Consider the following 13607-nt stretch of genomic DNA (forward strand, 5'->3'; position numbering starts at 1 on the left):
AACAGACAGCTTACACATTTTTAAAAAAATCTACTGTAGATTAAAATAAACATACAAAAGATTATTATTAAAATGTAAATCATCAGTAGAGAGTCAGCAAGAAGACCAGGGTTCAAATCTCCACTAGGCCATGAAAACCAACTGTGCGACCTTGAGCAAGTCATACTCTCTCAGCCTCAGAAGAATGCAGTGACAGCTCCTCTGAATAAATCTTGCCAAGAAAAACCTATGGTGAGAGTCACCATAAGTCAGAATCTGCTTGATTCTGACAACAACCTCACCTATTAGTAACATTAAAAGCAACCTAAAACATGCATTAAGTATTTTTAAAGTGAAAAATAGCACAGTGTGTACCGTACTTATTAAAAGCCCTTTCAGTTTCTGAAAACTTTTCTGTTGACAATTCACACAAAGTTTAGGAAGGTGCTGATCCTCCAAATGGTACTTCTTGTTCTTACCTTGCTGTGTAAGGGGGAGGCACCTAGATGTCTGATGACCTTTCATTCAGAGAAATGTCTTTCACTTCCATGAGATAGCTGTCCAATGCCTCTGTGTACAACATTTCCAGTTAGTGAATTGGCCATATATGGGCTTTGTAAATGCATGCTAGCAGATGCTGTTTAATTTTTTTTACTTTAATGCAATATTTATGTCAATACTTCCCTTTGTTTATTAAAGTAACGTGATTTAAAAAATTACCTACATGCATTCAGATTCATTTAGCACACAATGGTATGAAACCATAGAACCTACCAGACCTTGGAAGGAGAAGTAAATAGAAGCAATGATAATTAGATAACCCACCTTTTAGTGTGAAAAAATGTAGAGCTAGTTATGCTTGTACAAGACTTGCCCTTACCACTAGGCAAAGTGTGCAGCTGTTTTAGGCAACAAATTCTGGGGAAGCTGCAACAGTGCCATGGCTGTTGCTTCTGAGTGAGTTTCTACTCCTATGCTGCAAGACAGAATTGCATGTGTTACACACTGGGCAGAATACTATGATGATTCTGTCAGTTTGTGCACATATATGTGGCTTATGCACACACATCTCTTTTGGGACAGGGCCCTGGAGGCTATTCTCTTGCCCCTTGTGCCCTGTCCAAAACCACCTCCTCCACAATTCTCAAGTCCAGGAAATACTCCTACTGGAAGTGGGGGGAGTGAAGATACAATTCAGAGGGAGAAAAAGTGGCAGGTTCTTACTCTGAGAGAAGGGGAAAGAACAGTGCACTCCATCTGTGAACACACTCTCATTTCTTCCCCTCCCCACTAGCCCAGATCAGCTTCATCTTTCTCCTCTGAATCAACGTCCCAATCTCCCAATCACCATCAGTAAAAAGCAGACACACTGAAACTTGATAGTTAACAGGGATGTCTAGGGGTGACACAGAATTGTGCAGTTCAAGTGTTACACTACTCCCTTTTCATGTGGGATCTCAGTCATTTTTTCCTGGTACTCAGTCATTTTTTCCCTGGTCTGTTGTCTTAAGATACAATAGTGAAATCTAATTCATCCTCACTCCAGTCAGCTTCTGTATAGAATGTGGGTGGGTGCCATCTTGTTCTTCAGCTAAGATAGTGAAATGTCTCAGGCCATCTCTTCTCTGCTAAATTTTGAGTGCAGCTAAAACGGCCCACAGGTAAGTCTAGAAAGAGGAAATACAAAGAAATTGAATTGGGCAGTTAGCTTGTATGTCTGTTTAAAGCTGACACTCTACTTGGAACACTTACTAGATTTCTTTTATCTTGCTTGGAGAACACATGCAGTAGAATTTAAAAAGCAAAGTTGTGAGAGAATACTGAGAGGATAACAAAAGAATGACAGAGTCAAAAGTGATTAAGTGAACAAAGAGAAAGTTAAGTGGTTTGTGACAGGGTATGTGTGCTTTTAGGAGAATTAGTAATTCTCACATGATTTTGTGTGAACAAGGGGGAAATGCATTAAAAATTGAGATATATATGGGAGATATTAATGCAACTTGCTTTTTTCCATGTGTACATTATTCTTTTAAAATGCAAGGTTTTTTTTTGTTTTTTGTTTTTTTGAAGTCCAAACTAATTCTTCTATTGGTCTATTATGATTACTCCCTGACCTGGTAACTGTTTCCAAAGGAGCATCCCTGTCTTCCATTTTTTGATAGAGGGTAAGAAGGTAATAACTCACATCTCCAACAAGATGCCAGCATTTTTACACATCTTTTCTTTTTTCACAGCACGGAAGTCAAAAAAATTGGGCAAGTTAAAAGGAATCCATGAAGAACCACAGCAACAGCAACAGCCACCTCCCCAAAGTCCAGAAGAAGGGACTACCTATATTGCTCCAGCAAAGGAACCTTCTGTAAACACAGCACTGGTTCCTCACTTGTCTGCAGTTTCACCAGCACTTACTCCCTCGCCTGCCATGGTTCTAGAGAACATTGAACCTGAAATTGTATATGCAGGATACGACAGCTCAAAGCCAGATACAGCAGAACACCTACTCTCCACTTTAAACCGTCTTGCTGGCAAGCAGATGATTCAGGTGGTAAAATGGGCAAAGATACTTCCAGGTAAGGATCTAGTATAACCTTATGCTTGGAAAAATATATTTTAACCACAATTCCCAGGAACCTCCCCCCTGCCAGCAAGACCAAAAAAAAACTTCAAATATTATAGCATATTAGATGAATGGGTTCTGAATTTCTTAACCTCTGAATGTGCAACGAATTGTTTTAATGTAGATACTTTGGCTTTTCCTTTATGCAAAAATGTTGATGATAATACTTCCTTTGTATCAAGATTTAATTACAGTCAGCCCTTCTTATACACAGATTTTTTGTACACGGATTCAAACATACACGGGTTGAAAATGTTAAAAATAAGTATAAATTTCAAATATCAAACCTTGATTTTCCATTTTGCTATGTCAGTATATTTAATGAGACTTGAGCATACACGGATTTTGTTATACACGGGGGGTCTTGGAACCAAACCCCAGTATATAACAGGGGTCCACTGTAGTAGCTTCCTGTTTTAAGCATTAGTCCATTGTGTGTTTGGAATGGAAACTGAACTAGGTAGCTGTCTTGAATAAATACTGAATAAATATATTTTCCATAAAGTAGCCTAAATAAAATTTAATATTGATGAAGAATATATTAGAAGAAGTGATAGTGAAGTGAGGAAACAAAACTAGGAGCCTTTTTAAGAATAATGTCATATTCTTCTGTTCACATTTTCATAGCACTGTGAGCACAGAGCACCTCCAGCCCCTCGTGTGTCATAATGTCTTTACCTGGAATCTGTATTGGATGCAAACATTCAGCTATGGATACTGTAAAATAAGTAAAGACTGCACTGCCTCCAAACATATGCCAAGTGGATTTTCCTTGTTATTGAGTATTCCCAACTCATTCCCTGTACATCTGGGATAAGGATGCAAAATGTCTTACTAGACATTAAGTAGGCTGCATTTTCCCAGAGATTAGCAATTAGCAAAGATTAATAAGATTAAACCTTTGTTTACCTTTCACTGACCAATCACAAAACAAAGCATGCTGGAATGCAAGATACCAGCATGTGAAGAAGCACATGCTAAGAGAAACAGAGGCCTTTCACCAGTTAAGAGAGCACTGCTTTTAAGTCCTGCTAGGCATATTGTCTACTTTACCCTAAATCAGTGGTTTGCAAATGGCTGTGTGGGACCCCCAGGGGAGCGTGAGAGTTGCTTGGGGGGGGGGGGTGAGCATTGAAAGCTCTGGTTCAATTTAAACAATGTTATTTCCTCATAAAATGTTAAAATACAAATATACATGAATGTGCGAATGAAAATACATAAACTAAATAAGCAGAATATTTTTATTCCTACACTATGTCAGTTGGGGAGGGGTGTGTGTGTGTATGTCCACATGTAGATGTAAAGAAGGGTTCCAAGGGTAAAAATGTGAGTACTACTGCCCTAAATTAAGAGTTAAATTTTTCTCTCAGACTTTGTTTGCCTAAATTCTTTGCTCCTGGGTTTAAAAATGCAACATCTTTCATTGTTAAGAAACTGTTTTAATAAATTGCATATTGCAAAGACATTATGATTTATGTTTGAGACCTAGGACCTTATCACACAAGGAAAATTGATGGGAAATCAGGGTTTAAACATTGAGTATCCCATGCAAAATGCAATATCGCAATTAAGATTTTCGCACACATCACTATTAAACAGGCAATAAACAGCAACAAATCGTTTTCAGGATTTCCCCGTGTATGATTTATTGCTGTCTATTGCCTGTTTAATAGGGATGTTGTGTGAAAATCTTAATTGTGATACTGCGTTTCGCATGGGATAATCGCTATTTTAAACCCCGATTTTGCTCGATTTCCCTTGTGTGAAAAGGCCCTTAGACTATGACAAAGTAGTTAATGTGAAATGCCATTGATATTTATATGTTGTTTTTAAAATGTATTCTTGTATCTTTCAGGCTTCAGAAACTTGCCTCTTGAGGACCAAATTACTCTAATCCAGTATTCTTGGATGTGTTTGTCATCGTTTGCCTTGAGCTGGAGATCATACAGGCATACAAATAGCCAGTTCCTCTATTTTGCTCCTGACCTGGTCTTTAATGAGTAAGTTACCTGTTAAATCAGGGGTAGGCAACCTTTTTGAGCCGGGGGCCGGGTTGCTGTCCCTCGGACAACTGGGGGGCCGAAGCAGTGGGGTGGAGCTTCCACCCTCTGGGGGCGGGGCCATGTGCTGGGGGTGGAGCTTCCACCCTCCAGGGGTGGGGCCGCATGCTGGGGGTGGAGCTTCCACCCTCCAGGGGCGGGGCCGCATGCTCCGCCCCCGGAGTGATAATAATAATAACACTAACAGTTACTAGCATGGAAACTACTAAAATGCAATTCAGAATAGAAGGGAGAAAGCATGCACCACTGTCTCAACCCAGAAAAGCACAAGGAGCTGAGAGTAGTTTTTGCAAAGGGAACACCAAGGGCAAGTAAATAATAATAACACTAACAAGTTACTAGCATGGAAACTACTAAAATGCAATTCAGAATAGAAGGGAGAAAGCATGCACCATTGTCTCAACCCAGAAAAGCACAAGGAGCTGAGAGTAGTTTTTGCAAAGAGAACACCAAGGGCAAGTAAATAATAATAATAACAGTTACTAGCTACTACTAAACTACTAAAATGCAATTCAGAATAGAAGGCTAACCCCCCTCCCCTAATGAATCAACCAACCTCTCTCTGGCTTGCTCTTGCTCTTGCTGGCCGGCTGGCTCCTCCTTCTTCCTCCTCCTCCTCTCCCTGCTCTTCTATTCATAGGGAGGAGGAGGGCAGAGGGCAAGGTGGAGCCCGATGCAGGCCCGCTGCAGCCCCTGGAGCCCTGTTGGAGTGCTCCAGGGGCTGCAATGGGCCTCCTAGATGGGCGCCGCCATTTTGTTTTTCAAAATGGCGGCCGAAGCCTCGCGTGACCTTTGCCATCCTGAGGTCACGCGAGACTTCGGCCGCCATTTTGAAAAACAAAATGGCGGCCGGATCGGCGCGGAAACGGGGGAAATCGGCGGCAATCGGCGGCAGGGCTGCGCAGGGGCCGGCAGGAAGGCCTTGGCGGGCCGGATCCAGCCCGCGGGCCGCAGGTTGCCGATCCCTGTGTTAAATGATTGCTTTTTCAGATAAAAAGGAAGTAGAGCACTGTTACACTTAATATGCATTGGTCCAAGCCCTGTGAAAGAGTATAGGTACTGAAGAATGAACACACTGAAACAACTTTCTGACAACCATTCCCCCCATGCATTCATTTGTTTTATTTGTTGTTGTTGTTGTTGTATTTCTTCAAGTCATTTCAATTTAAGCGACCCCTATGGTGAACTTGTCATGGGATTTTCTTGGCAAGTTTTTTCAGAGGGGGTTTGCCATTGCCACCCTCTGAGGCTGAGCGAATGTGATTTGCCCAGTGTCACCCAGTGGGTTTACATGGCCCATCTGGGATTTGAACTGTGGTATCCAGAGTCCAACACTCAAACCACTACGCCATACTGGCTCAAGTACCACACTGGCTGGTTTGTATCTGCTATTTCATGGAGCATTGTTTTCAAAGCACCAGCATTCAACTGGCTTTGGCACACTTTAACTGACTTGCAAACTAGATTAATACCATATTTTCCGGTGTATAAGACGACTGGGCGTATAAGATGACCCCCAACTTTTTTAGTTAAAATATAGAGTTTGGGATATACTTGCCATATAAGACTACCCCTCTTCCAATGTATACCTAATAAAACTTTTAAAGTTCAACCCGCTGGGGGGGCTAGCGCCTATGTGCGCGCCGGCTTCCCAGGCCTCTGCTGAGGCCTGCAAAACCTGCCTTGTGTGCTGGCAGTGCCCTTGCCTACTATGGGCCGAGTTAAGGGGGCCTGGTGCCCACACACGCAGGCTTCAAGGGGCCTTTGGAGGCCTGTGAAGCTGGCAGCCGGCCGTGCGCACGCGCACGCAGGCTTCAAAGAGCCACTGGAGGCCTGGAAGGCAGGAGGAGGCTGGTGGCGGACATGCTGGGCCTGGAACAGGCCAGGTGAGCACGCCAGGCCGCAGGGCTCTCTTGTGGCCAGGGCTTAACCCAGCGTATAAGATGACCCCCGATTTTTGATGCAATTTTAGAGGGTTAAAAAGCCATCTTATACGCTGGAAAATATTGTAGATTACAGGAAATATTCTGTTTTGGTATCCACTGTAGCTTGGAAAAGCTATCTGCTTTTTGGGATATGTGAATATCTAAACTGCTAGTTTTTTCTAAGCCATTCACAGAAATAGTTCTTTTGTTACAACTGGAGTTTTCATTACCATTTAATTACCTTTCTTTGCAGTCTTGAAAGCAGTTGAAAAGCCTTGATGGAAGATTCCTAGTTTTATATTACTCTTTTGATAACTGAAGAAATTGCTTATTCCTGTTTTAAATTAACATGTAAAACCTTGTCCACATGGAATCTAGAGGCTGAAACAATATTGTTCTTAAGTCACATTGGCAGTGATCTCTCTTGAGTATGGCAATAGCAGCATGCATGTTCCATTGAAAATAATGAAAAATGGTGCAATTATCCTTTCTCATCAGCTTCTAAAGCAGGTAATTGTACAACCTGCCAGAGCTGTTGGGACTGCAACTCCCAGCAGCCATATCCAGCTTAGTCAACGATAAGGAATGCTGGTAGTTGTAGTCCTGCAATGTCTGGTACTTTGAGCAGCTCTGTTAGAAATTCTTTTGCACATTTGTACCACAAAACAAGTGGTCAGCTTTTAAGCTCATGTGAAGAAGCCCATCCTATCTTGGAGGAAGTCTTCTCTTTTTTCACTGAACAGCAGTCTTACATGCTGTATCACAAATAGTGTTTATAAATTGTTGATTTTCTTCTCTTGTACATGAGGGGAGGGGGAAAAAATTTTCCCCACCCTCAAAAAAAAAAAAAAAAGAAAGAAAGAAAGAAAGAAAAAAGAAAAGAAAAGAAAGAGATGATTCACTGAACTAAACAAAACAAAATGGATTCTGATCACGAAAAGTTAATGTTGGATTTGACTTAATGAGTAAATGTTAAAACCAAACTAGATGAAAGATTGCATATTCACACCTGGATCTCCTGTATTTACATTTCCTTTCAAAGCAACTGTTTGACAGGATTAAGAAACAAGTAGAAATTGCAATGCTGAGGAAGCAAGAGTTTCTTTATTTTGTTGCACCATTTTCTAGAGTTATGGTTACCCTCCAGTGCTGTTGGAGCAAAGGTGCTACAGGTAGTGGAGCAAATATCTAATTGGAAACCATCCCAGCAGAATGGTACAAGGGGAAGAATGAACTCCCTTTCTCCTAATGTGTTAATTTAAGTCCAGTCCACCTGCAACCTCATCTACTACAACTGAACTGCTAATTGAAATAGTCCCTGATGAATTCTTTTTCCTCAGCCCTCTATGTAGATTCCCTGCATTGCAGAAAGGCAGTATTTTCCCAGTTATGCAGTGTACATTGTTTTGCATCTAGCAGTGCCCCTTTCCATAGAGAGTTTTGCTTTTGCAGGTTGGGAGCAAGGAGATTGTTGCTGAAGTAACAAATGTGTGCAAAGCCTGCAAACATATATTTCATTTCATTTAAGCACTTTAGATACAGAAGTAACCATAGCTCACTTTTGAATGCATACTGTATATAAATCCAGAGCACCGTGAGATACAAAAGAGATTGATACATTAGAAGTAATTAACATCATGTTCTAAAATAGATTTGCTGGGTTCATTTATTGCAGTAGGCCTTAATTCAAAGTAATGTATTTTGGATTGGAATATAATTCTATTTGAAACTTAAATACTCATTACTGGGTTGCGGATTAAGTGTTAATCACTGAATTCACTATCATAAAAATGGTTGAACAATTCCAAATTGTTCCTTCTTACAGAAAAGTTACCAATTAAACTTCTAGTTTTATCTTCTTAAGAAAAATGCCCTCTGTTTAGTTTTTAATCTCTCGCCTTGTGCTGGATATACTGAAATTATCTAAATTGTTATTGTCATGATTTTTCGGATACCATATTTATCTTTTGTTTTAAATCCATATGGGTTTGAAGTTGTGGAGCTCTTATGTCTATGTCCTTTCAGTTGTAACAGCTGATGCGGCCCAGCAAGGCCTTGGGACCGGCCCCAGCCCGGTCCTGCCGCCGATTGCCGCCGGAGCCTTTGGCCTCTCGCGTGAGGGCGTGGGGCCTTTGGCCTATCAGGAGGAGGCGGGCAAGGGGGGCAAGCAGCAGGCAAGGGGGCAATTGTCTGTAGAAGCCTCAGAAACACGCATTTATATTAACATTTTTTAAAAAATCAGCAAATTTTTTCGTGTGTCCTCCATTTGAAAATTTTGTCCTACATTTGTACTGGTTTATTTATTTATTTTAAAATTATTTAATTATTTATTTTTTTGCTTCGGCCCCCCAGTTGTCTGAGGGACAGCAACCCAGCCCCCGGGTCAAAAAGGTTGCCTACCCCTGATCTAATATATGAACCAGATTATCTTGGTGCAGATGATGCTCAATGCCTCAGCTGCCCTACTTTTAGTGGCAGCAAACGTTGTAGGTTGTGTTTGGTATTACTTATGTGACTGTTCACACAAGCAGTATTCAAAGGTGCACTATTTGTGGAAGAAGAAGTACTATGGATACCATCCTGTTGGTAACATACACAACTGTAAGTTCACCAGTATTTCTTGGGTTTTTGCAGAGATTGTTATTCTCTTCCTCTACAGTGTTCAAAGCCTCATTCCCCTAGATTTACCAGCTGAAGTCCAAAATCCCTTAAAGAGCACAGTTTGGGGACCACACTGTATTCAGTGATGGTTGTATGCTATGTAGTCATAGCCAAATGCAGACAAATGACATAATCTGCTGAAACCTCCAGAGGACCCCAGTGGATGATGTTCTCAATCTCATTCTGGCTAAGTGAACTTGGGCCTGTTACAGACTGCCAAAATAAAGCTGCTTCGGGTCTGTTTGGAGGTATGCTATTTAAATGATGCATGGGTCCTAAGAGTCCGGAAGTCGCGCCAAAGCCACACTCCATTCCTAAGCATTGGAGTGCAGCTTTGGTGCAGCTTCTGGATTCTTAGGATGCATGCATCATTTAAATAGCATATCTCCAAAGAGACCTGAAGCAGCTTTATTTTGGCAATCTGTAACAGGCCATAGCCACATCATTATGCAACTCTCTGCTCTCCACCAGCAATTGAATGGCCAGGGGTGGGAATTATCACAGCAGAACAGTGAGTCTTGGTGTGGTGACAGGGAAGCCATGGCATAGTTCGACATGTAGAACTGATACACCACACTTGGCAGTGTAGGATCTCAACCTATGTATAGATCAACCCATTATCATTTTTCCACCTGTTACAATGACATTGCTCTCTCATCACACAACCAACCACTTTGTAGGATGAGGCTAGTCTGAAAGAGGTGTGGAATTTTTTTTTAGCTCCCCAGTTTAGCTTAACACGGTATATAGAAGGAGTTATTCTTTATGCCCCTTATTAGCCACAGAAACCCTTGACAGATATATAACATGAAACCTCATGGAGTGGTAGTGTGGTGCAATGACTAGAGTACTCTGCTGGGAAATGAGAGAGCAAAATTCATGTCCCCTTTGAGTCATACAGTGAAGGACCTTGAGCAAGTCACTCCCTCTCAGATGACCTTCTCATAAGATTGTGAAAAGCGGGATGAAGAGCCATGTATGATGCCTAGTGTTTATTGGAGGAGAGTTAGGATAAAATCATAGCAAATTGCGAAAAGAATAAGTATTGCTTCTGTGATCAACATTTCAGTGCAGTACAATCTCCATACCTACGAGTGATATGTTCCCTGACTTACCACAGATAATGAAAATCACAGAAAATGGCAAACCCTGTATTTCTGGTGGAAGTTGACCATAGAGTCATGCTGAAGGGGTTTCAGCTGGCTAGAAATGTTATCTCTCTGTGTGAGATATGGTCATTCTAGGCACCGGAAGGTTCTCCAGCATAACTCTGTGGTCAGCATCTGCTAGATGTTGACCATAGAATCACAATGGAGTACCTCCAGATGCCCAGAGAGATCCTCCCCCCCCCCCCCGGCCAGGTGTGGGTAAAGAAAATTGTAGTTAAACTTCAGTTTCAATGTCAATTTGAATAGCATGTTCAAATTAGTACAGGACAGATAAAATGTACAGCATATCTAACTATAGTAGTGTGTTATTTAGAGTCAGATTAAAGTAATCTGCCCATAGAAGACTGCAACATAGTTTAATTGTGGGAGGCATATTTTCAGTTTAATTGTGTTATACCAGACTTTCTCACTTGGACTTCACTGAAACTGTAGAATTCCACAAGAGATTACTATGGGTTCTGTGAGAGATTGTGATTGCGAGAAAAACAACATTTTTTTAAAACTGTAGGTATAATTATTTTATGCAGGGGTTCCTTAAATCCTGCAAATTATTTCAAGGGTTTCTCCAGGGTAAAATGGTTGGAAAAGGCTATGTTATACTCCTACTGAATTTGAAAATAAAATTGGAAAGCAAGTTGGGTAGCTAGTTTCAGTTTGGTAGGAATACGTTTCTTAGACTTCTGGATTCAGCTCTGTCAGTGAATACATAAATTGAAATGGGCAGATAAACAGACCTGCAGTAAAATAATAATAATAATAATAATAATAATAATAATAATCCTTTTTTCAGTATTCTAGCTGTTTTTAATGTATTTTGGGGTGTTAAATTCAAAAAGCACAACAAAAATGGCATACCAATTTTTTTAAAATCAATTCAGTTGTTACTTAGCCTTGATTAAGTATAGATGCTGATGTTCCAGTGTAAATACCTTTGCTTTTGAATGGATTTTTGTGTTTCATATCATCGGATTAGAAGAATTTAACCCCTTTCTTACACTTTGAAGGATAATTCTTTGCAGGATCATTACATTCAGTCACATATTATAACATAGAAACATTAAAGCAAGTTGTAAGAAAACTGTACATGATGGAGCAAATCTGAGGTTGTTTTTGGTATTTAGAATTCCTATAAAACCAGCATGCATTTTTTAAAAAAGTTTTTATGACCCTCATTTTTGCAGGCCTGCCTGATTGGCAATGTTGAAAACCAGACATATTTTAATCAATGTACAACACATTTGGTCTTAGTTACAGGGATTTTAAAAAAATCCAATTAATTTTATATGTTTTCTGGTTGAATATCATGATCACGAGTGTCTTTTTATTGTGTTGTATGCACTACTCATGCAGTCCTTGCTGAACTTGAGAGCAGTGGGTTTATAATTACATAACGTACTGTTAAGCTACAGCTACCTTTCAGTGACCTTTTAGCTACTTCAGCTTGTAATTCTGTCTGATATCTTGGCTCTGTGTTAACTGGTAATGAGGACATAATACAAAAAGCTTCATTTTCAAATATGTCTGATTGACTTTAATTGTACAATTTTACAAGAGGAAATCATTTGCTGGCTATTGTAGCATTTAATGGATTACTGTTCCACTGTTTTCATAGATCATTTGCTATATTACCTTTTGTAGAGCTGATATAGTTAGGGGGATGACTTACGGATACATTACAAAGAACAAAAATAACTTGCTATGTCTGTGTGCACAAATTACAGTTGGTTCTTGATGCAACAAAGAGATCCAGTTTTCACCATGTGAGTTACCATCAGTGTTACTGCGATTTGTCTGGGAATTATTGTATCTACTGTGATTGGTGTAGTTTTTCTACCATTTCAATGGGAGTCCTCCATGACAGAGATGGTCCTAATATATGTTGTTTTAATTGGAAATTGGAAAATAAAATTTAAGAAGAAGAAAAAAAGGGAGAGAGAGAGACAGGAAATACTGGATTGGGAGACAGGAAAATAGAATTCACAGTGTTTTCTTTACTGAAACACTAACAATATGATAACTTCTGGCAGCTCTTACAGTATGGTTTACCTGGTGGATCAAGATGAGAAGGGAGCAGGCCCTTGAGTCAGGTTAGGTGTTTCTTGACCATCCCAACAGATGTCAGTGTAGACAGAATATTCAGTGCTATCAGGAATTCACTATGTGCATATTTTTGGTGGTCTAAGGGACCTCATCCCCTCTACTACCTTCTGCAGGAACCAGTGATTGATTAACCACTTCTCAGAAGGGATGGGATTAATGCTCTTGTAAATCAGCAGGCCCAACTGCTCTCTGCTGCACTCCAATATCTCTGGATTGGACATATGCTCTCTACAATAGCTTTTCAAGCCTTGTCTATCCCTGCACTTCTCTAACGTTGTGTGTGGCACTTAGTATTCTGGTCTCGCAAAGGTGGGTATGATATATAATTAGCACTAACTCAAACTTTCAAGAACATGGGCCATTGAATTCTAAGCAAACTGCTACTGAAAGAGATTTTTCTTCTGCAGCAGAAATAATAGTAATCAAACATCAGGGTCATGAGAGTCTTTGAAGCTGCTGGAACATCTTTATGGAATAAATTGGTAGTGTAAAGTTGAGTTTTATAGGTGATATAAAAAGATGTTTTCATTATGTGATCAGGATACTGAGGCACTGTGTTAGAGCTAGTGTTGAGGAGCATTGGGGCAATAAAAAGAGACAGAGTTTTCTAGTCCAATTAAAAAAAAAAGAGCTACCCACCATCCTAATGAATGTGAGGCATTTTCTCTAATATGTATGTTAGTTTGGAGAGTCAGCATAGCATAGTGATTTGTGGACTATAACTCTGGAGACCAGGGTTTGAATGCCATCTCAGCCATGAAACCCACTGGGTGACCTTGGGTGAGTCACACTCTCTCAGGGTAAGGGGAAGGCAGTGGCAAGCATCCTCTGAAGAAACTTGTCAAGAAAACCCCATGACAGGTTTGCTTTAGAGTTGTTATAAGTCAGAAATGACTTGGAGGCACACAAGAAGAAATATTAGCTTGTTCTAGGGGACACTGCAAACACACTGGAACTCTCGTGGAGTTACAAAGGCAGGCAGTTATGATAAATAAACTAGTTAAGATAAGTCCAAGAGACAAAATCTGGATGTAGATTACTTGTGCAATGCTAATTTAATAAGGAATGTCAATTTATACAATAAATATTTACTGGA

The 13607-nt window shown here is 40.2% G+C and overlaps 1 protein-coding gene across 4 annotated transcripts in view; it reads left to right on the forward strand.

Annotated features, from left to right (window-relative positions):
• Positions 1–13607, forward strand: part of NR3C2 (nuclear receptor subfamily 3 group C member 2) — a 195598-nt gene that overhangs the window by 153846 nt on the left and 28145 nt on the right. For all 4 annotated transcript variants that reach the window (XM_089525710.1, XM_089525708.1, XM_089525711.1 and 1 more), the window contains 2 exons: positions 2214–2549; positions 4452–4596. In XM_089525710.1, the coding sequence (XP_089381836.1) occupies positions 2214–2549; positions 4452–4596 (481 nt within the window). The remainder of the gene's footprint in view (positions 1–2213; positions 2550–4451; positions 4597–13607) is intronic.

The sequence above is a fragment of the Sceloporus occidentalis genome, unplaced genomic scaffold (genome assembly GCF_023333645.1).
Source record: "Sceloporus occidentalis isolate IW3139 unplaced genomic scaffold, rSceOcc1.0.p SCAF_5, whole genome shotgun sequence".
Lineage (NCBI taxonomy): Eukaryota > Metazoa > Chordata > Lepidosauria > Squamata > Phrynosomatidae > Sceloporus > Sceloporus occidentalis.